Genomic DNA, 25,578 nt, shown 5'->3' with positions numbered 1-25,578 from the left:
TGATGGGCATTGTTGGTTATGAAGTACTGGAAGTAGCTTTCTGGTAAATTCTGAGATATTTCAGAGATCAGTGAAGTCGGCCAGCTCAAGACACTGGTGAGAGGGTGGTACTGGCCTACGCGCACTGTGAATCTACTGGCTTACAAGGCTCAGTATTCCGCTGCTTTTTAAAAGTCTGGCCTTTTGATGCCAGCATAGTGCGTATTTTTTCCTCAATTTTAAATTACATATCACAGAACCACAAGGTTGGAAAAGACCTTTAAGATCATCGAGTCCAACCGTTCCTCTCTGTGCTAAACCAGATCCCTAAGTACCTCATCTACCCTTTTTTTAAACGCAGCCAGGGATGGTGACTCAACCCCCACCCTGGACAGCCTGTTCCAGGCCTTGACAGCTCTTTCAGTAATTTTTTTTTTCTAATATCTAATTATATGTAATATCTTTTAGTTATCTAGTTATATATAATATCTTATATAATTATCTTATATCTTATATATATTAATATCTTACATAATTATATTATATAATATCTTCTAGTTATCTAGTTATCTTTTTCTTATATCTAATATAGAATTATAATTTTCTAATATCTATGAAGTGTGCTTACCTAGTTAATGTAATACAGCATATATATCTAGTGTGCATATAAATTTAAACATAGCTGTTAGAATTGTTTGTTCCCCTTGTACAGGTTTGCAGTCTGTGACAGCTTCTGCTGACATGGCTGTGTATGTGGGTCATCGAACAGAAGCTCCCGATTCAGTTGCCTCCCCTTCTTACATAGCCTGGCACCCCCTTCATCCGCTCCTGGCAGTGGCTTCCATCAGCACAGCGTCTGGGGGCTGTGTGGACATCTACCTGGAACAGGTGAATAATCACCAACTTGGCTTTTCAGCTTGGAACCATTTTGAAACTTCACTTCTTTTTTTGTACATATATATTTGCAGCCTTGTGACTGATGTGTAGCTGTGTGCTCCTCGAATCCCCCTCTCTGCATTTGAATTGCTATCCATGTCCCATGCTATCTAGGACATGTACAATTCACCAGCTACTCATGACATGTATTATAAAAAAGGGCCTTCGTAAGTTAATTTGATTTTTCCTTTGAAATTTTATTTTTACAGCCTTTAGGTCTTGTTTGTGACGGTTACTGATTTGCTCTTCTCATAGCATGAGAACTTCAGGCTTAAACTCTGAATGAATAAAACGTACTAAGAAATGTAAATTAAAGCAAAATAAATTCTCCACCTTGAGACTGAGCTGATCAGCCAGACACGACTTGTCCCATTTGAGTAGGCTGTTTCTCAGTATGGTTTCTGCTGCAGACAGATATTTCCTTTGCATGCCCTAAACTTTACACAAGAGGCTTGCGTAGGACTTTGGTTTGCATAATTTTCAGGAAAAAAGCGTGCTATTTAGGGAAATGGTACTACAAGCTATCTAGCAGCAGACATGCCATACTGGAAATGTTTAAGACTGTTAACATGAGTAGCCTATAAAATGTATAGTTTCCAAACTGCATTGTGAAAAATTCTCATCCAGAGGTTACAGATGGCAAAAGAAATGTGTAGAGAGGTTACAAGATCTGCCTGGTGTTACTGCAAACCAGGCACCAAGGGCTTCCTACTTGTAGGAGCTGTGGAAGCACCTCGGTGAGGTGCTGCTTTTTCAAGAGTTGAGGGTTTTTTACCTTGGACTGTGCTTGAAGCCTTCTTATCCTTCATAGAGGAGTAAAAACTTGATATTCCATGAGAGCTGCTCCTGTGTGCTGTGAGGGAAGCACTGCCTGGAAAAGCAGAGTGAGGCAGTCGTGTAACCCTGCTGTGTTTTCTTTAGCAGCTTTCAGCTGGATGTACTGCATGTTGGAGCACAATTTTATGGACATGAAATAACAGTAGAGATAATTCATGTAGCTGCTTCATATCACTTGGGGGAAGGTCTATAACATGCCAGTCCTTCATCACAAAACGGTATCTTGTTGACTGGGAAGTGGGTCTGGAGGTTTATCTGCATCCATGTACTAAGTTGGCACTTGATTTCTATTTGCAGGGAGAACATGTGTCCGAGGCACATCTTGAGAGGAGTGTTCAGGTCACATCACTTTCCTGGCACCCTTCCAGACCGATTCTTGCAGCAGGTTGGGAGACAGGAGAAGTTGTGATACTTAACAAACAAGACAAGGAGCAGCACACCGTACCACCAAGTCACAGCACCAAAATTACAGTCCTCAACTGGAGTACAACTGGTACCCACCTTGTGTCTGGGGACAGGGTGAGTAGTGGAAATGCCAAATGTGTGTTTGATGTGGAACAACATGTGGCAAGCCCTTTGGGAAGGGATTATGGGATGGGTCGATAGGGGAAGGGATAGTTGTGGAGGAGATAGATTTCCTTGCTTTAGGTGCAAATTCAAACTGCTGGGGAGTAAAATCAAATCCCAGTGTTTTAACTTTTTCTGCAGTACTCGTTGCTGTTTTATCAGTTTATCTTTCAGTGAATGTGTACCTGATCTCAGCATGTGCTGAGCAGTAGGTCAGGTTTTAAGGCTGTGTAATGGATGGGGTAACTGAGGCGTAGACAACTTGGATTATTTGCTCCTGTTTATGAACTAACTTTGTGGCAGACTCAGGAATAAAGCCCAGATGTTGAGAACCAGATTCCAGCCACAACATACTCATCTGTAGTGAGTGCACAGCAGTGCTCACTTAAGTACAAAAAAACCCCATGCTACTCTCTCTGCTTCTGCTTTTATTAGTACTCCAGAAATGAGTCAAACTTGTTGTATGGAAAATATGTTGTGGAAATACTTGAAATATGACAGTCTCTATTTCTTGATGAGCTGGTTGTCCTTTTTCTATATTAAAATGAGAAAGTAGCTATTGAATATTTAGTATTTAGGATTCAGTATTCATAGAAGATTCTTGTTTTGCCAGTTCTTGAGCCAGCAAATGAAAAATTTAATTGCTCTGGTAGTATAATTTTAGTAAGAAAGGATACGACTAACAAGCTTTTTTAGATAACTTGATTTTAAATAAGCAAATATTATATTATTTAAAATATTTTCTATGTTTTGTGGCTTAGTTTTAAGTGGGAGTAACGGTATGTGTCAACTACATGAAAGGAAAGGTGTTGCTCTGTGTTGTGGTTAAACCCCAGCTGGGAACTAAGGCCTGTGCAGCTGGTCACTCACTCCTCCAGTGGGATGGGGAACAACTGGAAGAGGGAAAGTGAGGGAAACTCCTGGGTTGAGATAAAGACAGTTTAATAGGTACAACAGAACCCTGTGCACACAAGCAAAGCCACTCAAGGAATTGATTCCCCACATCCATGGCAGGCAGGTGTTCAGCCATCCCCAGGACAGCCGGGCTCCGTCACTGTCACGGTGACTTGGGCACACACCGTCACTCTCAACACCCCCTGCTTTCTCCTTCCCCCAGCTTTATCTGCTGAGCATGATGTCATATGGTATGGAATATCCATGGGGGTCAGCTATCCCAGCTGTGTCCCCTCTGACTCTTTGTGCACCCCCAGCCCCTCGCTGGTGGGGGGTGTGAGGAGCAGCAAAGGCCTCGACCCTTTGTAAGCACTGCTCAGCAGGAGTGAAAACATCCCTGAGTTACCAACACAAAGCCAAAGCACAGCCCCACCTACCTACCCTACAGAAAACAGCTCCAGCCCAGCCAAAAGCAGCACACACTGTCAATAAAATGTTTATTTTTGTGCACTGAGTAGCTCAAATCTGGATTCTCATCTGTGTGCAAACTACTGAATTACCTGTTGAATTTTTTTCTAGCATGGTGTCCTGGTTCTGTGGAGAACGGACCAGCGGGGCAGAGTGCAGGGTCCTGCCCTGCTGAGACAGGAGTTTGGGAAGTGTCTGTCTCACTCTGTCTTTCGACTACCACCTCCTGGAGAGTAAGTTTTGTACCCCATCAGGGCACTGGTAGACCAGATCTTTCTCTTGATCCACAGAAAGAAAATCCTACTCACAAACCTTTTTAAAAACATACATTAAAAGAAGTTCTCCTTCCTGTCCTTTATTTCCAAGTTCTCCCACTCTAGTAACTCACTATCTGTGCCCTGTATGCAGCAGCAGATCTTCCTTTTGTCCAGAACTCTGTTGACTCCTCTTCCTTTAGATTTTCTAATTAGCAATGTTACTGACTGTGAAAAGGAGAAATCACGCTGCAAACTCAATTATCCATGAAATTACTGGCAAGAATAATTAAATTAGAAGCCAGTTCTTAAACATTATTTTTTCCTCCCTAAGTAAGAAATAGAAAACAGCTGTAGTAAAAAATTAAAAAGTTAAAAAAATATTGATTGTTTCAGATTTCTGTAACAATAACAGTGTTTATGGGAAAAAAAGGTGACATGATGCAAATGAATACTAATATTAAAACTTGACTTCGTATCTTTTTGGGGTTGTCCTTTTTCCAGCTAGTGTAAGAAACATGTTTATGTATCTTTGTGTTCACAATATGTTTTATTAACTCCACATCTGTATTGTGAGATGGAGAGTGCTCTGTTACGTAAGGAATTGGAAATAAAGTGTCTGTGTTTGCAGGGATATTGTACAGTTGGCAAAAGCAGCTGTGGGTGGTGATGAGAAGGCCTTGGATATGTTTAATTGGAGAAAAGCTGGAATGGGAGCACCTCTGAAAGCGGGACTCCAGGAAGGACTGTCCTTCTTTATCGCTTTGACAGATGGTAAGAGCAAAGCCAGTTTTCAGATCTGCTGGAAATTTGTCTCTTTAATGCTTCAAAATAACTCCATGTACCACAGCTGCGTTTTCATATATCCAACATCTAGAGTATATCCCTATATCCATCATATTCATATATCCAACAGGGTAGAGTATTCATTAGAGCTGAAGAATGTTTGGTAAGAAGTGAATAGTCATTAAAATCTTAGTATCTTCAAGGTGAGTCCTCTCCAAAAGGACATTGTTGGTCTCATAGTCAGGTTCCTGAAGAAGGGAGTGTCAGGAAAGTGATCTCTAGCACCTAAGTGTAAATCAGATGATGTCAACATTTGGTGCAAAGTTTCAAAACAATGCAGGTGTTGGGGTTTTTCCTTCCTAGAAATAGGCAAATGCTGCTGGGACATACCTTTACCTAAACTATTGATTAACCCTCACGTTTTGAGATGGGGCTTCAGGCTAAGGAAATAACAAACTCTGAATATGTGGTTCATTAGCTTTCCTCCTAATATAATTTCTTCCCTGCCAGTTGTGTTTTCATTCTCCCTTTTACTGTTCTGAGTACCAGTTTGCTCCCAGCTCACTTTTTTCCTACCCCAGTTGTTGTGATGCTTTCTCTCGCTCTCTGTAACCTGTTAATTCTTTGGACAGGAGCCAGAGTGTGTGTGACAAGGACTGTAATGAGTCTGTTTCTGGTAGGTGATTTCAGTATGTAACCCCCTCAATTCAAGGGTTAATTACTCCAAACCCCACACAGTTGTCCTAGTCCTGCAGCTCAACTACAGCTGGACTCCACGTTTATCACGTACCCGTCGTTCTCCCGGTGTAGCTCCCCTTCGGTTGCGGGAGTGCCGGTGGTGCTGTCTGCGGGGGGTGCCTGTGTCTCCTGAGCTACAAGATGCGGAGCACTGAAATGAGAGAGTACAGGGCGTGAAGGTGTGCGAGGCTGTGCCGGTTTGAGCCTTGCTGTGGGAGGCTGTTGCGGTGGTGCACAGCTCCACCTAGGAGCAGACTGGGTGTGCTGCAAGCGGCTCTCCCGCACACCTGGTGCGGTGTTCGGACTCCAGGTCTGCGTCAGATGACGCTGCTCCCTTCGGGCAGTCTCCTTGCCTGCCTTGGTGCGGCATATGCACTTTGGACCCTGTTCTTCATCTAGTTAGTGATCTGTTGTAACTTCAGGAGCGGTTCATGTTTTGGTAGGGTTTAAATGTGACCTGGGAATTCCCTCTGAAGTGAGGATCCTCATCTCAAACTGGCTTTATAAAAGTGAATTAAATAAATTCTTATTGCATGCTTTCACCTATCTCTAAAGAGATTTGACTGAAGACAGTAGAGCTTCTGTTAAAGCAAAACTAAATAAACAATTAAACTCCTGAAGCCTAAAACTAAATTAAAAAACCTCCCAGGTTTCACATATTTCTTAGTCTAGATATTTTTGATGCTTCCAAAACACTGATTGCCTAGGTGCAATTCAGGTAACTTGTTACACGAGATGCTTATCTGAAGAGAGAAGACTTGAACTGACCATTTTGGGAGGTTATTTTCCAACACTTTCCATGAACACAATGACAAATGGTCATTACTGACCATTTGAGGTGAGTGCCACAGGACACACCCTGAATACTGGAAGTCATCCTGATCTATTTGCTGAATGCACCCTTGTTTGTCTTCACTACAGACATACCAGGTTTCGAGTAATAATCCTCTGTTGGTGCCCTTTGTGTCCTAAACAGCATACACTTTCTGCTGCTTTTAGTCACCTGAACCTGAGAGTTATTTGCTATACTTAATTAGTTCAGATTTGTTGAAATTTGAGATTAGTCTCTAGTGTGCTACTGTGATAAAACTTTCTTAAAGTTACTCAGAAAATACTTCAGCCTGTGGATCCTTAATGTTCATTCCTATATGTTTGTGGTTTGTAATTCAATTTTTTTGTAGACTGTATTCTTTAATCTCATAGGGATTCTTCATTTGCACTGTTTTGGAATGCCACATTCACATGAGAACATTATTTGCTAAGAAATTGTTTATATACATGGAGCTTGAGATCTGTCAGATTTTGATGCCTCGTTTGTTTGTGTGATTTCAGTAAGAGCATTTGCAGGCAGCTATACTGATTGGAAGGCTTTTCACTGGGTAGAGCTGCACATGATTTATGTGATATTGCAGTTTAACAAAATAATATTGGCTTTTAAAATGTTGATAGGGACTGTAGTTGCCAAGTCACAGGCTACAATGTCAGTGTTTTAGAAAGACATTATCCCATTTGCTTGTGAAATTAATGGAGAAAAGCTCTGTTTAGTGTGTGTGGTGGAGTGTTTCTGGACAACAAAGAACTTCGTATCCACAGTTTTCTATAATCTAGACTCTGTTGTAAATCCTACCAATTCTTAGCTGCCATTCTTCTTTCACAGTTATTAATAGGGAATATTTCATAAGGCATCATTCATGCACACATATGCAGCAAGTTTAATTATAGTTTAAAATTATTTAAATGATGACATTGAAATGATTTCCCTCTGGATTTCCTAGATGGGGAAATAGTGAGTTTATTTATTGTTCTGGTCAGCTATTGTAATCTGTATCCTGAGACAAACTAGAAGACAAAGGAATTGTGGTTATTTTTACCTTTTCAGCACTTGAGGAATACTTTATTAAGGTAGAAAGGAGCAATTTTGATTTTTGAAGCTAATGACTATACCCTGTTTGTGTACTACAGGCTCTGTGCATTATGTGAATGAGAAAGGAAGGACAAGGCATGTGTTGTCCACAGAAAGTCTGGTCCAAAAGCTTCTGTTCATGGAGGAAAGAGATGTTTTAGTTGTGATAACAGAGAATCTGCAGTTGTCCTTGCATGCAGTTACTCTTGAGGGAGAGGCAAAAGAGCTCATGAAGGTGAGAGTCCAGGGTGAAGCTCCAATGTTTAATCTTTGCAAGTATTTGGTTTGGTTATCAATTTTTCGCTTACAAGTTAATCAACTCTCATTTTTGTTTCTCAGATAATACCTTAATGAGCAAATATGTGCACATTTCAAAGTGGAGGAGAGCAATGTGTTATTGAACTTGGAAAGATGGTTTTCATCTTGCCTTCCTGTCTTTTCTTAATTTCTTTCATTCTGACCCTATGTTAATCCTTTTACACTTCATTTACCTTGTCATAGTGACTTAGAGAATAATTGTGAATTTCAGTATAATCAGGTATTTGTTAAAATGTCTTGTGAATAGATACCTGATATCTGCATCCTTGGTTTTATTATCATCAGTCGCTCAGAGCTGTCTTGTTTTTCAGATTAGTAGGAGTGGTGCCTCCTCTTGATTCTGTCTTTGAGAATCTGAAAGATGGTTTAGCTCTCACATTCTGAAATTGTTCTTCACAGCTGCAAAGGCTAGGAAGCTTTTAAAAAATAACTCACAAGTTGCTGGATCCCAAATAGAAATGAGTGACCCAAAAATTATTTTGTAGGGGACAAAACTCAAACTGACCTCACCCAGGACTTGCAGTCACCTTGGCTCAAATACTGTACCACTGGGCAATACTGCTTGGGATGATGCAACACAAACCTTCACCTTCCTAAGATTTTTTAAAAAAATCTAATATCAAGACAGGACAATTGTGTATTACAGGAGTGTCCCCTTTGAATAATTACTTATTTTTGAGTAGAAGTAAGATTTTAAAGCAATCTGTATCAGGTTACAAGAGAAGATGGAGTACAAGAGGGAAAAACTGCTCCTTACCTACTGAATTAACCCACAACAAGGTTTCTTTTACTAAATGTATACATCGTACACTTCACGCATTTAGTTGTGATCACTGCTTGAGAGAAACTACCGGTCTAGTTATTCTTGTATTTTAACTGTTTAGCCAAACTAGGCAAGTCAGATGCTTACTCTCTTTCAGTGTGTTCCTCCTACCTCCTGTAAATATCTTTATTTACTTATGGTTAACAGGTGAAGCTGAGTGGGAAGATAGGTCATTCTGCAGACATCATTTTAATAGACCGTGGCCTTGTTGTTACAGCACTAGGTGAGACAGTCATCAGGTAAGAATCCAGTTTTCAAACTGTTCTGACTGTGCATGAGAAGTGCCAGCTAAAAGGTTTATGGTCTGCAATTCACTGAATATTTTATGTTTTGTTTTGGGGTTTTTATCAATAACAAAAAACCTCCCAATATTTGCTAATTTTGTTTCTTAAAATAGAGAAATGAAAAAAATCTGTTTCCCTGACAACAGAAAATACTTCTATGTATCTTTCCCTCTAGTGATTTTATTTTGTCAGGCACTGCCACAGAAATCTGTTCTTGAGTGATGTTAACTGATTTCTCCTGGAAATGAATCCATTTGGGTTTTTTACATGAATAAGCCACTTTGCTGTTCTTTCCATTGTTATTGTCTGATTCTTAGGATGGTCATAGCTTCAGCAACAGGAAAATCCACGCTTGCTTTTCAGGATGTTTCTCTGCTACTGCAGTATAAAACAAGTAGTTTGGATGCTTCTGTTCTCAATTCTTTAAATATTATATTTTGACATACTGCTGGGTTACCATGTGCTGTAGTTTTGATCTTTTTGCAGCATTTAAAAAAAAGTATTAGATTTTTTTCCTGTCTTGACTATAACTTGCTCTACTTATTTCCTCTTAAGTTTTTTTGGGGGATGGGGGTGTTCCACTAACATCAGCATTTCACTTTGTTGAGCCCTCTATCTGCTACTGTCAGACAAGATCACCTGTTAATTTTGTGAGAATGTGATAAAGACCAAGTATTAAGAAGGGATATGTTAGATGACAATGTTTAGTTCTATAAAATAACTCTGGAGTCCAAAGCACTACTAATTAACCAAGGAATATTCTTAAAATAGAGGAAGCAGAAGTAGGGACAGGGAAAATTGCAGCTTGACCTCACTTATCTTTTTTTCTTGAAGCTGGATTTGCTTCTGGCTCCTTTCTTCATAGGGGACTATCACAAAACATGCTGCAGATTAAAAAGTCAAAGGAAAAGGAAGGAGATGGTTAAGAAATTCACATTCCAGAGGCAGCTGCTGGCAATTTAATTTTAAAAACTGGATGATCTGGGCATTATGGAAATAGCAAATTAATGCCATGTACAGCATCCTATTGACTGTTCAGCAAGACACCTGGAAGGAAAAGCATTGTTAACACTCTTGTTTTGTGTACCTTAGGTTCTGGGATTTGGACCGAGATGAGAACTATGTGCTCTCCCCAGATGTGCAATTTGGCTTTGAGGGAGAGGAGTGTATTAACTGTGTTTCTTACTGCAGTGCTAAAGGTGAGAAGTAGCATGGAGCTGTGAGCTCTGGATCCTAAACCTTGTCAAACCTCAGCATTCAGTGCCTTGTAGTCACTTCAGTACGTTTGTCTTGTTATTGAGTGTTTCAGCAACAGCACATGATGTAGAAGTGTCTTAGTTCAGATGGGAGTGTGCTTTGGAAGGTACAGTGAGGTCCTTCCATACTCATTGCACTTTGTCTCTGTGGAGTTGTCTCCCAGCACACGAGCTGGATTTCCTTTGATGGTGCTGAACCAGTACAAGTACTCCTGGAGTACACCTAATGCACTCCAGTACCCTGTTGGTGTCCAGTCTGCCAGGCCACGCTAGAGCTGGTGCAAAGCAGAACTCACCACACATGCAGCATGAACGTCAGGTCCTCACAACTGGCATTTTCTACAGAGATAATTCAGGGCATTGATTCAATGAAATGTAACCATACTGGATAGATTGATGTAGGTGTAGCTTAAGAGACAATTAATATAACTTTAATGTAGGAATTTTCATGGCTTTAAGAGAAGGTTAGTTTTGGATTTTAGGAGAAAATGGTTGTAACTGTGTGAGCTGCACAAGCTGTACCTTGTTTGCCAGTGTAGGCATGGCTCATGTCTGCTAGAATGGCTTTCACTAGTGACTTGCCCATGGTGACTTCAAAACCAGCTATTAAAAAATAAATGGTTTTATTAATTTATATTTCATTTATAAATGACATAATTTTCTGATACATTTAGAAGAGAACTTCATCTGGCAGCTTAGAAAATGGGCTGTGCCACCTTAAACTTCTGGTTTGCGTGGAGGCAAAGAAGTGGGTGCTGCTGGAAGTCTTAGAACCAGAGTACCTTAGAACCAGAGCTAGGCTGCCTGCTACTTTTTTGGGTTTGTTTTGGGGAAGTTTAAGATACGAAATGCCTAAAGGATTTGTGAATGGCAGGTCTGTTAGCAGCCGGCACTAACAAAGGGAGAGTGGCTATGTGGAGGAAAGCAGCGGGATCCCATCAGAGCCTGTGGGCTTTGGAGGGCAAGGAGAAGTGGAAGCTCCAGGCACCTACAGAACTGGAAGGAAATGTCACTCAGATAAAGGTAGGACAGGAAAGAGTCTTCTTGTTAGTATGACTTTCTTTGTGAAAGTGATGAAGGTGATTGCTGCCATACAGACACGTGCACCAGTTGAGGCTGGTCGTCCTTCAGAAGAAGGAGGGAAAACCATCATGATCAAACAGCTTTTAAAGTTGAAATGGGCAGAAATATTACCCATTTGTGGCTAATCTTTGACAGGCAGTGTTGAAATACTCAGCAAGACAACACACTGAAATGCAAATATGTCTCTCTCTGGGAGAAGTTAATGGTCCTGGCACCCTTAAATCCTAACATCACTCCATTGTATGTCTCATAGACAAATCTTTTGCTTTCAGCACCTTGAAATTTTTTTCTGGAAAAGACATCATCAGAAATTTCAAATTTACACAGATTTATTAAAAAAGCAAGCAAGAAATATGATTAAATCAATGATTTTATTGGTTGATAATTTTCTTTTGTCACTTTCTCAAAGTAAAGTTTGCTCTTACTGGTAGTTGAAAAAAGAAAAGATATATTTATAACCAAATATTCTTTGGTAGGATGATCTGCCATCTACAGCAGAATGGTATATTAAAAAAAAGATGGTTTTAGCTGATTTTTTGTCAAAAAATGTTTGATGTTCTAGGTAATTTTTTGTGTGTGTGACTGTCATTAGATGCGTGTTATGAATTTTCTCTTTCAGATTTGCAGAACCAACACTTTAAAACATTTCTGCTGCTATTCAGAATATTTTTCATCCCTCAGGTTATGACAGTGCATTTCCATTCTGCCAAAAGGCAAAGCTTTTGCCTTTGAGTTGCCCAGCACTTTTGTTTAGCTTGTTACACCTTATTATTTTTAAAATTCCCTTAGAGTTTCTGTTACAACACTAGATTGTTCCATTGTGTGAGAAAAATAATTGCTATTTTTCAGAAGGACTGAACAATCAAATATTTCTGGTGTGTTTCAGGAGAAAGTAATTTTCTGTTTTCTTTTATTCTGATTTCATCTAAGAAAGGGAAGAACTCAAGTGCAATGACAGTTGTTTCCTCTGAGTTGGCACATAGGGAGGGTCTGCATCAGTCTGGCTTATAAAATGAAAATGTTAAGTGCTGTTAAAGTGGAGAACCCAGGTCTTTTGTTCTGATGCTTCAGTAACAAAAGCTCCAGGATATAGGAAACAGCGTGTGCCATGAGTATATCGTGCATCTGCTAGTACAGCAAGGGAAGGGAAGAGATATAGGTGTTTGTGTCAGCTTGACCATTCAAGCATTTTCCAGATAACAGGATATGGAGTGCTGTCCAGAAATAGCACCTTGTTCCCAATGTTTGTTAGCATAAACAAAAGCATTGCCAAACAATAGCCACCAATCACCATGCTTCTATTTCGTGTTAGAAAGCTGTCTTTAATTATGGAAACACTAGGTGGGTTTTTTATTGTAACTCTTGGGTTTCAAAAAGGATTTTATAAAATATTTTAAAAATTGTTACATGTGGAATCTTCTGGTAATTCCTAAAAATCCTTTTCCTATATTACCATGAAAAACTCGGACTAGAAAGCTGTGTGCCATGGTGAGGTCAGAGGGCAGCAGTAACTTCATTTGACTCTTTCCTTGCCAACCTCATCTGTTTTCAACCCAATGTGACAGCTTCAAGAGAGAGGTGGCTGGGAAATGTACTCTAGCTCATTGGTTGTGCAGCATAGTGTCCATTTAGTTGTATCTAAGTGCCACTAAAAAGAAAACCCCAAATAAACCGTGGAAAATAGCTTTATTTTTTAGATCATTTGTTGAATGAAAGGAAGTTATTTCCAAACACAACTATTTAAATAAGTGTTGTTGGAAAGATACGGCCACAGAAATGCCAGTATTTCAGGAAATTAATATGAAACTTCAAATAACTTGGAAGGAGGCAGAGACTTTTAGAAACCTGGCATAACCCTGGAATTTATAGAGCTTATCAGTTGTGTAGGACTGATACCAGTTATGTAAGGACAGAGAAATTCTTGGACTTCAAAGGGGCTTTCTGCAGCTCCAAGAAACTTTACAGTTTATCTAGTCAATGAAAGTGTGTCTGTATGAATGGCCTGCAGGAGATCATAAACCCCCTGCACACAGTAACCCAACCCCAAACCCCTCTGCCTGTTCCCACACCCAGCTCTGAGGCAGCTCCTGGGCTGAGCTGAATTAAGGAGCATTGTCAATGGTGTAGTAGCTCTCAAGTGACAGCCCTGCACCCCCAGACATAGTTATAGCTTCCAGACCAGATTTCTGGGTCACTTCTGGCTAACATGGTATGTGCAAAGACTGCATGTGTAGGCAGCTGGTTGTCACAGTGCTTTCTGGAGAGAATTATCCTGTGGTAGGAATAAACATAAATGATGTCAGACGTGCTTGTTTGATCGTGAATACAGAAAGAAGGAATGAAAATTGGAGCATTACTTTCTCTTTGATAACAGTCAGCTTAACATCAGCTGCTTGGTAAAAAATGTGGCTTTGCAAGCCACCTTGGAAACAGATCTCATCTTTCTGCTATGAATTTGGGAAGGGATTTCCAGTTTTAGAATTGCTCTGTGTAGGTGCTATCCTTTGATCTTAAAAGGAGAGGACAATAACCTGCATAGAACTCATTGAAGAAGAGTTAGCTGGAACTTGGAGATTCCTCCAGGAGAAGGGGAGAAGTGCACTTTTGGACCTCTTTAAGCATGTGATTTAGTACTCTTTGCTAGGGAACTTGAACTATGTTGACTGAAAGGGCTGTGAAAGCTGCTGAAGAGAACGCAGTGATCAAAAAGCCCTATGCATGCAGCTTGCTGTTACAGATCGTGGCACGGTCTAAGCCCTGTAACTATGTAAAGCCATCTTGCAGTAGTAAATGTCCAGTGGTGTGATAGTGTCTTGGGAAAGAAAAGTGGGTTTAGTTTAAAAACTACCTCCTCTCCTTACACTAAGGGAGTCTGAGTAGCTGGGTAATAGGCATAGTAATTTTAATCAGTAATGATTCCTAGCCATTGACTATAGTATTTAGCTAGTAGGATGTTGTAAATGCATGAAAAAGTTTATTGTAGCCTACCCCTTGTCATCTGACTGGGGACACTGCTGTGACTGTTGAAGATCTTGGATTAAATAGTGCTTTGTGCCTTTTATTCCCCTCTTCCCATTGTGTGCAGTGGGGCTCCCGAAAAAACCTGCTGGCAGTGAACATCATCAGCTCTGTGGTGATCCTCAGTGAGCAGGCCATGTCGTCTCACTTTCATCAGCAAGTGGCTGTTGTACAGGTGTCTCCCAACCTGTTTAATGTGACCACCTTCAGCACAGGCACCACGCACAGTCTTCACGTTGATATGAACGTTAATGGAGTCTTCGCGACGAAGGTTAATTGGTTTCTTTCATTTATTGCTTAACCATTTGCCTAGGTAGGTGTATGGAGACCAATTTTCAAAGTATTTTGTATAAGCCAACTTTGATATTCAATTTATTGTCTGATGGAAGTAATGTTATGACAGGAGCAATGATGCTTTGGTGGAGCTGACTTTCAGATCGCACAGTGACTCGCTAATTCTCTGTGGGCTGACCAGAGAACTTTTGGGTTACCAAACCCCTTCTGCATCAATATACAGAGGAACTGGTGAATGGTAGCTGTTGTGTGGAAGGGCTTGCTGTATTATTGCATCAATTCCTGTAGGATTCCAAAAGAAACTGAATATATATGTTGTTTTACTTTTTTAATCGGTTTAGGACGCTGTAGTGTTCTGGAATGGGAAGCAAGTTACTGTCTTTGAGTGCTCAGGAGATACCTTCAGAAGTGCAGGTAGGACTTACAACACCAGTCAGAATTGCAATTGTTCTCTTCCTCCAAAGTTTTATGTTCTTTTCATTCATGGTAGCTGATGGGCTGTAATCATAAGTGCAAAGTGAAAAATACTATTAACACTATTTAGACTTCATATTCCCATTTTGCAGTAGAAATATTAGGGTATAAAATCATCAACAAAACCAGACCTCAAATGCCAACTCCTACATCTGTGCTTTATTCATTAAATGTGCTGGGATCTAATGTGTGAGTTAACTTCTGGTGTTCCTGTATGTGCCTTGAAGTGTGGCAACAGACGTAAACCCAACGATGATGTGCATTTGTAGGCATTAAATTAAAATATATATATATATATCCTCTTAGCTCACATTCAGCTACAACCCAGTCCTGGAAGTGCCTACACGCTTAATGTGCTTCATTCATGGAGTTCCTAAGGTATCGAAGACATGCAGCACCAAGGAAACAGATTGGAAATCAGCAGAGACTGATGGATTGACAAATGGATTTGGTGCAAGATAGCAGACATGGAGTGCTTGAAGGCAAATGTCTTTTCTTTTTCTTTTTAAAAAAATCTGTTTGTTGTAATGATGGCTTTGTTGTTGTTGTTGCAGGCTCTTTTCTTTGTGACTCTCCAGTTCTGTCTGTGCATGGAGAAAATCTGTACACAGTTGAGCCGTATCGGGTCCAGGTTCGCACTTGGCAGGTAAGGGCTGTTGAAACCAGAAAGCACAAATAGGCTTTACTGTTGCAAGGCTGCTGTTACAGTTTAAAAGTTAAGTGGATGTTCTGTAAATCTATTAACTCTTACCTTTTTCATAGAAAACATATGCTGAGTATTTCAGCAGAAAGAGCTTTTACATTCTCTGTCCTTTAAAAAGTCTGTCACTTTAAAGGCTGCTGCACTGCAGCCAGTAAGTGTGTACAGAAGGGAACAGAATTCTGTCTGGGGATCATTTTAAGAGGATCGAAACCCTCTGCAGGTGGAGTGTGCATATGTGTATGACTGACAGGAACGTGAACAAACTGGATATCCTTACCAGATAATGACAGACACCCCTGCACGTTCTGTGTGGTACTGCAGAGTCTTTTGTTTAACCTCTGAGGTCTCTGATAGTCCGTGAGAACCAACGAGAGAAATGAAATTATCAGCGTTGATGATACGTAATTTCATTTAAGAAACAAATCCTGTATTCAGGATTGGGTGTGATTTATCACACCCAGTTAGACTGATCTATCATGTATTTGGTTTTGCAGTTGTATATTAAAGGACCTTCAGGGACTTGTAGTTCTGTATCCTTCTTAGTTGAAAAAAAAGTTGTATTGCTGAAGAGGAAAGTGGTGCAGAAGGATACCTCTGCGGTTTTTGGAGCCTGTACATCCAGTTTTCAGCCTGGAACACAGATTGCATTTGTAAAGGCCGTGTGTGTGTGTGTGTGTGGAGTTACTCTCATTTTGCTAGTAGTGCTTTGTCTAACACAGAAGTTCAGCAGTTAAGTTACTTGGTGACAAATTAAGTCCCTTCTAGTTAGACTCTAAACACACAAACCTGGTGTTACACATTTCTTCTCAGGGCACAGTTAAACAGCTCCTGGTGTTCTCTGAAGCAGAGGGGAATCCATGCCTCTTGGATGTCTGTGGAAATTTCCTGGCTGTGGGAACTGACTTGGCTCACTTTAAAATCTTTGATCTGTCTCGCAGGTATTGATAAGCCTTGTAAAAACATCTCTTCACAATTGAGGGTGTATTTTGTGGGGAGGGGGAATCTTTACTTGGTTTTCATCTGACAAAACGCGGTTGCTGCTTTGACTCATGAGGTGATGGATGCAGCCTCTGTCAGCTGATGGCCTATCCCTAAAGCCAGGGAAGAGCCACAGAATTATCAGACAAAGCATGGGATGAGTAACAATAACAACAACAGCAATTTTTAAAAGAGGAGGTTGTGAGGGGTATTTGTGTGTATTGGAAAGCGGGTAGAGAATTTATGGAGGGTCAAGACAAGGATGTCACATGTTTCTGCTGATAACTTGACCAAGACCTTAATCTCAGAGGAGCTGAAATAAATAAATAAATGCTACATCTTGTATCTGCTCATAAATCAACAAACTTAATTCAGTGAATCCATGGAGGAAGTGAACTTAGAATTGTGGACACTCTGTTCTTCCTCCTGTTTAGGTTAAGAGAGAAGTTTACTTGACTTTGTTCAGACTTTACAGTGTGTTCCCATGCTAACAAACAGCTGTGGCATGAAAAAGATACATGCCTGCCATGATCTCCACCTCAAAAAGTTCTCTGCTAACGATAAATGTAATTTTGAAAACCTGGCATACTTCAGGGGTAAAGGAATTCTGTTCTTCCTTACATAGTCACCTGAGGATTGCTAAAGTCTAGTTAGTCACCCGCTTGAGAACTCGTTACCTGTGTTGAGATGGCACAAATTCCACATGGGTGATGATTTGAAAGTTACTGGATTTGGGCAGGTTGTAACTAGCACAAATACTGGCTTATGATGTTTGCTTAACTCCTGCACAAGTTCTTGTGGCTAGTGATGACAATATACTTTCTCAAATGATGTCAGGATAGTGCTCTTGGGTTTCAGAGCAAGCATAGTTGGCTTAGAATAAATGGGAGGTCTAAACATGTCACCCAAGAATGTTGTGTTTATAGAATCAAAGATTTTTTTCATGGGACTGTATCATCGATCTAAATGACTGTCACTTCTTTTTGTCACATTGTTTTGATTCATGAGATTTGTCCTCTTTTGCTGCTGAACAATCTGAAATGCTGGGTTTGTATCTACACCAGCAGTAATGTTCTTTGGAGATAATAAGAAAAAGCAGGGGAGGAAGGGTGGGTGTTACATATGTGAATGATTTGGAACTTATGTACAGAGAGAAAGTGACCCATAGGATGATATAAATACCACTCCCTCAGTGGCACTTCTTTACTTCTGCTCCACAGTGTGTTTTCCATGCACAGAACTTTTAGGTGATGGGCTACATGCAGTGTTCATGGTGCTGTCCAACTTATGTAGGAAAATCAGACCTCTACATTAAAAAGTCAGTAGGATGTTCTTGCTGCATAGCCCTGTTTTGGGAATTCTGTAAGAGTGCTGAAGTTTAACCTTGCTGATTCACTGAGGAAAGAGTGTCTCATTAACTTCTTCCTGGAAGAAAGGCGGGTTGCAGTGATTCTCTGGAGAGGAAGCTGGAGTCTGGGGCAGTGGTGTCATAAGGTAGAAACAGTTGTGTTTTAAAAGTCTTACCCATCATTTGAAAGATGTTTTGGCTGATGTGTATTGCCAGTTGCTTGCCACCTTACAATTTCTGTTTATTCCTTTCCACAGAGAGGCAAAAGTGCACTGCAATAGCAAGAACTTCTCTGAGCTGTTTCCTGGCCTTGGGGGCATTGCATCTGTCAAGTGCAATGCTAATGGCAATAAAGTCAGCATCCTGGTCAGCAAGGTGAGGAAAAAAACCTCTTCACTTACCACCCTATGACCTGATCCTCAGTTAACAGACTGGTCTAGGTCTTGAAGATTCGCTGGTTCTTCATTGAAGACACAAGGTATACATCTCAGAAGTAAACCTGCATGTTCTGTGCAGTGTATGGGTCTTCAGATGTCATGTCCAATTCTGTAAGTGTCTGATCACTGAAGCTGAGGAAGGTATGTTAAGGTTTTGTAGATTCAGTGAGAAGAAAACCCAGAAAAGGCATCAATGCTTTAGTGACAAAAACTACTTTGTAGTGTTTCAAAGAAATCAAAGGTTAACTTGCTAGAATAGAAAAACTGCAAGACATTTTCTGACATTTCTTCCAATGAATGTTCTTGTGTGATTACCAGTAAACAAACCAGTATGAACCAGATGAGATAACCACACCATCTGAACTTTACTTTTTTGTTTGTTTTTGGCTGCATGCTTCAGCAGCTTTTGTTTTTCCTCCTTGTAGGCAGATGGGAACATTGATTCCAAGATCTGTTTTTATGATGTTGAAATGGACAAAGTTACACTCTTTGATTTCAAGGCTCAACAGGGAAATGTGAGAGAGAAGCTTCCTTCTGGACAAGGCATTGACAAGTAAGAAGCTTTTATTTCAAGAAGTATTACTTGTGGATTTTGGATAGAAATCAGCCCTATGAAGACAAGCACCACCTGGATACTGGCATTCCTCTCTCTGTGTGGGAGCTTGTATGAATTTATTTTATTTCTAAAGAATTAATTAAAGCCAGTATGTTGTATGTCAATCAATCTGCATCCCTGTCTCTGCCAGTATGTGAACTAGGAAGTATCAGATGCAGGTTTCAGAAAGCAAGCTTCAAGTAAGCAGGATGTGGTTCTTCAGAAAATGTGCAGCTGAACTGAGGAGCTTTGTGCCAAAGGATGTTATAGATGGTGAAGGGTTCATGGAGGTGTTGGATAAATTCATAGAACAGAAATATAGTGAGAGTTGTGAGACATCTGGAAGCCATATCTGGTTCAAGAGGTGTCAGAGGAGAATGATTGGGTGCTGGGATGGTATATGTAGAGTTGGCATATGACTGGAATCAGGATCATGATCTTAAAAAAAGAAAAATGCTGGATAATCTTGGAAAGCTACTATTCCATGGAGAGTTTACAGGATAGGAACTGAAAAGAGGACATTCTGAAGCTTCTCCTAGGAAGAAAGTTAATTGTTAAGTCCAATACAGATGGATTTGTATGGATAAAATCTCATTAAATGTATATTTAGAAGCAACATCTTTGTTTCCATACAAGCTGTTACATTAGAAATCCTAAGGCAACAAAATGCAGTGAACTACAAAATCTCATGGAAGTACAGTGAAACCTTAGTGTCCAAATTCCCATCTGGCTTTATAATAATTTTTCTGACTCTGTTTTTTCTTAAGAAAATACAGCATCAGACTAGAAGATAGTTTGCTTTTTTAGCAACTACCTGCTATAGCTATTGCAAGCAAAAAAAGGATTTACTTTATCACTGAAAACCAGAGGAGACTACCCAGCTTATCAAAAACTAAGGACAGGGCAAATTTAGGGCTTTATGTCTTGGTCAGTTACGCCAAGAGTATAATAATGAATAGAGAGAAAGTTGTTTCCAAGTGTAATATCTCCTGTAGCCCAACAGAGGCCACCACAATCTAGTAATGCTGTTGCACTGGTATGTTAATATTAGATGGTGTCCTCCTGAGCAATCACTTCAGAGTATCTTGAAACTGGAGTGAAACTCACCAGAAAATAACTAAAATAATCTACACTTCTTCCTCTTCTGTCCCTCTTCTCCTGAGGCAGAATATAAACACTCCTGACTTTTTTACACAAATACTGTTTTCACTTTGCAAGTAGTTTATTTTTAATCCAGTGGCATGGAAAGGACATTGTGTATTTCTGCATTCCTTTGGGTCTTTCCCTTAATTTGCCTTCCAGCCCTATTCCAGTCCTCCCCACAAAGTCCTCCCTTCAGTGGTGACAGCAAAGAAGAAAAACATTTTAGTGATCACTTTGGTTTCTGTCTTTTTCAAAGTTTGACACATATTCTGTGTTTGTTCAGAAGAGACCTAAGCCATTGCTAGAGTAGTGTGATGCTCTGTGTCTGGAGTCTGACTCCGTGCCTGGCACCGCAGCAGCGTTTAAATGCTTGAAGGAGGCAGTAAGATATTTCTTACCTAAACCACTGCCAGAGACTGGCTTTCCTAAGGCTGCAGGGGTTGTTCCTGTGCTTAACAAGTGATTTCACAGCGCCTTGGAATTCTTGCACACTCTGAAGCTCGAGCTCAGTACAGAGCAGAGGGAATGAACTGTGGCACATCCAGAGACCGAAGTCCCCCGACTGCAGATCAGATTCAGCTGCAGCTCTGGTTTCCCTCATCACTGAGAAGTTCAGTAGTTGAAAGCACCGGTCACACTGCATGCCCAGGTCTCTCTGCTGAACTCACAGTTGAGAGAATATGAACTAATTTTTTCTTTTTTCCCCATCAATTAAATCATAATTGCCTAGTTGTGATCTCCTATGATGGCTTATCTGGATTAGAACGTGAGGCACGTGTACTAGTAACTCTTTCCTGCTTCTGGAAATGCATGTCAGTGTACTCAGCTGTCTTTCACCTGGCTGGGCATTTCTAGCAGTGCTGGCAATAAGCTCCTTGGGGCAGGTTGTCAGACCCACGAGAAGACAGAGCTGAGCAGTCCCATTTTACAGTACCAACACCAGTAGCAGTTACCAAGGTAAATCCTTTGAAGGCCATTGAAGTATTTCTGTAGGACATGTAATCTCACTGGTGGCAGATTTTGGGTGTCTTGTTTGTGTTTGTGGCAGTACCAGCTTTTGTCCTACTGCTTTATGTGCTGTAGTCATGGTTAACACGTACAGAACATATACAGGATGTATAGAGTGTAGGAGGTAGGATGATGTATGTGGTTAATGTTACAAGGCAGAGGTACTAGTCTAGGTAACTGATCACCATCTGAAAATGATCCCTTGGTTACTCCTTTATTTACACTTGTGCACTGAATGGGCTGGAATGATTTTGTCTCCTGTTCTACACTGTTTTCTTTGGTTTTGGTAGGTCTCTTGCAGAGTATCCAGAGTTGCACAGTCACGTCCCTGCTTCCCATTTCTGGGACCAGAGCGAACCAACACTTTTTGTATGTGAAGCAATTCCAGAAGCAGGCCTACAATCTCCAGACCAGAAGAACCAGCCTGAGAGCACAGTATGGTCTTTTTGTTTGTTTGTTTTACCTTGCTTTGCATAAATCATCGGTCCTTCATTCAGGAGTAGGTAGCATGCACTATCTTGTATAAATACCAGTAGTGACACCATGTGTTTGATGCCCGTGGTTGGATTGTTGATTGAAACAACTTTAAAAAAAATCATGGGAAGACCAAAGTATAAAGAAAGAATGGAATATGGATGGCTCAAAAGATATTGCAAAGCTCTTCTAGCAAAGAGAACAACACTTCAACATAATATTCCTAATGTGAACATTCTTGGTAAAATGGAAATATCTTTGGCTTCTGTGTAAAGTTGAAAAATAAAAAGAAATAAAAGGAGTCCAATTTACTTCACACTCCAATTTCCATTCCTTATGCATCAGGACTTTTAACTGTGTGCTTATCCTCTAGGAAATGAGAAGTCTGATTAATTTCAGTGGGAAATAAATGTTTCATTTTTACTTCAGTCAGTATCTAAGCATTAGAGAAACTTTTTAAATGACTGCCACTTTCCTTGGGGACTCAAACCAGTGAGTGAGCTGCTGAAATTATACAATATTTAAAAAAACAGTGTTGAAAATGGTTGGGAGTATTTCTTTGACCTGAGTCAGATTTGTTGGAGAAACATCTAGAGTAACAGTCTGTGGCCAGGGACTTCCCTCTCTGTGGCCAGTGAGGCTGGTTCCTGGAAGGCAGCAGTGGAGGTGCCTTTGCAGCAGGAACACAGGCTGTTGTGTGCAATGAGTCGTTGGCTGCTTACTGTGGGGGGAAGCGTGGAGCTCTGCCCTCTCCAGCAGCTGTGTCTGAGTGTATATGTCACATTATTTTCAAGAGAAGGTTCTGCCAAGTGAATATGGAAAATAAAAACAAAATGAAAGAAGGATATTGCAGCATGAAACCAAAACAATGCTTTGCTTCCTTTTCCAGATGGATGTTTGGATTATATCATTCTTCAGTACTGAAGAGCATGGCCTTTTGCTTCAGGACAGCTTTCCATTGCCTTCATCCTACCAGGCTCTTCTGGGCCTAGAGGTGCCACATTATTACTTTTCTAAAAAGGTGAGGAAATCTTTCACAATTCTTTCCCATAAGTTCAGACTTCTCAACTTTAAATTGAGTCCAGGGTAAGTAAAGCAACTGCAGTGGCAGTTGCTGCTTCATATGTAGAATTTCCCTTAAGTAGAAAGGTCAAAGGTGCTCTGCAGAATTTTCTAATTGTTCTTTTAACACTGCTCACATGTCTCATGCTATTTTACTTTGATATTATGTCTCTATTTATTTTTTTTAACTCTGTACGGATTATTGCTGCCGTTAGTTGTTTTTTCGGAGGGGATGTGTCTATAAACCTGTAAGTATCTGCATTATTTTACTCCTCTTCCTTCATCCTCTGCTTTTCTCTTTTCTGTTTCCATTTTCTTCCCTATGTAGGTTACTGTATCTTAGCTACAAAGTTGCTTTGTTACTAAATTACTTAGTAACTAAGTTATTTTGAAAACATGATTTAATATATGCACAGGGTGCTTTAAGTACAGCCAATCAAGTTGATGTGACAAGTCTGTTTTGACCAAGTTTCAGCCCGGGGTTTTTTCCTTATCCATTGCAATGTCTTTTCAGCCCTGGCTCCAGAAATTCCCCAAATTCTAGTCAAATGTATTTGCACTTTGGTTTCTGCCTTTTAATCAATCTAATACTTTCATTGTGTAATAACATTGAGTTCTGTAAACCTTAATACTCAATTATCTCACTATACAGCTGGGGTAGAGGGTGTCTTTCATGGCTGTCCTGGTTTTGGCTGGGATAGAGTTAGTTTTCTTACTAGTAGCTGGTATATTGCTGGGCTATTTTTTTAATCATATAAGAATATTGTTGATAACACACTGATGTTTTAGCAGTGTCTAAGTAGTGCTTATATTAAGACAAGGCATTTTCAGCTTCCCATGCTTTGCCAGTGAGGAGGTGCACAAGGAGCTGGGAGGTAGCACAGCCAGGGTAGCTGACCCAAACTGGCCAAAGGGCTGTACCATTCCATGTGATGTCATGCTCAGCCTGTAAACTGATGGAGTATGAGGCTGGGGCGTGCTGCGGCTCGGGAACTAGCTGGACATCGGTTAGTGGGTGGTGAGCAATCGTCCTGTGTATCACCCAGTTTGTATATTCTATTATTTTCATCATCATTGTCTTCCTTTTCTGTCCTGTTAAACTTTATCTCAACCCATGAGTTTCACTTTTTTTCCCCCAATTCTCCTTCCCATCCCACAAGGGGCAGGGAGGGGGAGAGTGAGCGGGCGGCTGCATGGTGCTTCATTTCCATCCGGGGTTAAAGCATGACACGGCCTCAGATGGGCTGTGTTTGGCTTGTGCAAGTTTCCTGCTTACACTCTAGACAGATTATTTGATATTGATGATTGACTTCAGTATTTTTCTGGATAATGATTACATTGCTTTAGCTGCCTTTCAATGACTGGCAAAAGTATCAGTGCAGCTCCAGAAGCTCCAGAACTGCCAGTTTGAATCTGAGCTTTGGGTTTAACAAGCTTCACATGAAGCTTGGGCATACACAGTTAACTTTCAGCACAGCAGACTCATTTTTGAGAAGGGAATAACACTGGAGAAATGTTTATCTGAAATCTCCAGAAATCTGTGGACATAAAATAATGGTTGCTATGACAGTAGTAGCAGTAATAGTAGTGATGATGATGGTGACAATGATAATAGGAGGCTGCCTCTCCTGTGGGATTTTACCAATCCCCAAACTATCACAGGTGTACTGTGATTGTTTTTTATGGGATATGCTGATCTCTTCTCCGACATTCCACGTCTTGGGGCATTTTCTAGGAAGTTCTGAAACATTGCAGCTATTGTCACTATTGATCATGGTCCTGTGGAAATAGAAAACTTGGACTGTAGTGGAAATCATGTAATTAATTACAAATAGAAAGTAGTAATTTTCAACCTACTTGATCTTCAAATTGTACCATTCTGATTTTAGCCAGGAGAAGCCGAGACAGGCGAAGCAGAGTCTGACTCAATGAAGGTGTCTCAGATGGTTGCGAGAAGACCCTTGAGAGATTTCATTGGATTAGGAGACTGTGATAAGACTACCCGTGATGCCATGCTGAACTTCAGCTTCTACCTGACTGCTGGAGACATGGATGAGGCCTTCAAATCCATCAAGCTGATAAAAAGGTACTGTAATTATGTTTATGTACTTTTTTGTGGGTACAGTTCACTTTCATTAGAAGCTGGTCTGATGTTTTGATCCTCCTAAATTCACCTCACATCTTTGCTCTGATTTCACTGTCACTTTTACTTTTAACAAGATGGAATATTTTTCTTACAGACCTTGTAATTGATTCTCTGTTTGTTCTTTGTCTACAAGACATTGGAAGCTCTGTGGATTCTTTTTTACTAAGTGTGAAAAGATGTTTAATAACAAGGAACCTTTTTCCTGTGCCTGAATGGCAAAAATCTCACACTAGCACTAGAAGAAAATGAACATTCACAACTTTATTTATACATCTAAAATAATCACAGTAATACTGAGTATTACAAATTTACCGACCACGTAGCTGATTTTTAAATTTAAATGTACATTATTATAATATGGATATTGCAATATTAGAAGAAATAATATAATGTCTTTTAAATATTCCAATATTTTATTTTTAAAAACCCTGCAATTAATCATAGCATATTATTTCTAGAAAAGATTTTCCAGAAAGTAATGCAGGCAAATGAATACAAATCTTAGTTGGTTTTTACAAACCTACTGCTAGAAGAAACTCTTTGTCAGCTTTACGGTGTCCTGCTCTGATGGTCTAGAACAATGCAGTTGTTCTAGAGCACCAGTCTCTGCAGATTGTTGCTCACTTTGAACATGGTGCAGAGCAGCAGTTGGGGTTGAGTTTCTTATTACATCAGAACTGAGTGCAGAACAGAACTCAAGAGCCAGCTTGATGATCACATTTTAATAAAGTGTGGGAAAGTATGGTGGGAATAATGATGAAGAAATATAGTG

At 40.2% G+C, this 25,578-nt stretch overlaps 1 protein-coding gene across 1 annotated transcript in view; it reads left to right on the top strand.

Moving 5' to 3' along the window:
* Positions 1 to 720: 720 nt before the first annotated feature.
* Positions 721 to 25,578, top strand: part of IFT140 (intraflagellar transport 140) — a gene marked incomplete at its 5' end in the record, with an annotated part of 67,407 nt that continues 42,549 nt past the window's right edge. Inside the window, 17 exons of the mRNA XM_084270959.1 lie at positions 721 to 867; positions 2,050 to 2,271; positions 3,793 to 3,914; positions 4,567 to 4,709; positions 7,422 to 7,597; positions 8,651 to 8,742; positions 9,880 to 9,986; positions 10,918 to 11,066; positions 14,212 to 14,415; positions 14,780 to 14,852; positions 15,467 to 15,558; positions 16,426 to 16,553; positions 18,199 to 18,316; positions 18,804 to 18,931; positions 21,415 to 21,559; positions 22,488 to 22,619; positions 24,550 to 24,746. Coding sequence (XP_084127085.1) covers positions 721 to 867; positions 2,050 to 2,271; positions 3,793 to 3,914; positions 4,567 to 4,709; positions 7,422 to 7,597; positions 8,651 to 8,742; positions 9,880 to 9,986; positions 10,918 to 11,066; positions 14,212 to 14,415; positions 14,780 to 14,852; positions 15,467 to 15,558; positions 16,426 to 16,553; positions 18,199 to 18,316; positions 18,804 to 18,931; positions 21,415 to 21,559; positions 22,488 to 22,619; positions 24,550 to 24,746 — 2,375 coding nt within the window. The remainder of the gene's footprint in view (positions 868 to 2,049; positions 2,272 to 3,792; positions 3,915 to 4,566; positions 4,710 to 7,421; positions 7,598 to 8,650; positions 8,743 to 9,879; positions 9,987 to 10,917; positions 11,067 to 14,211; positions 14,416 to 14,779; positions 14,853 to 15,466; positions 15,559 to 16,425; positions 16,554 to 18,198; positions 18,317 to 18,803; positions 18,932 to 21,414; positions 21,560 to 22,487; positions 22,620 to 24,549; positions 24,747 to 25,578) is intronic.

This window comes from Gallinula chloropus (genome assembly GCF_964237585.1).
Source record: "Gallinula chloropus genome assembly, chromosome: 15".
Classification (NCBI taxonomy): Eukaryota; Metazoa; Chordata; class Aves; order Gruiformes; family Rallidae; genus Gallinula; species Gallinula chloropus.
This window is presented reverse-complemented; position numbering and strand designations above follow the sequence as displayed.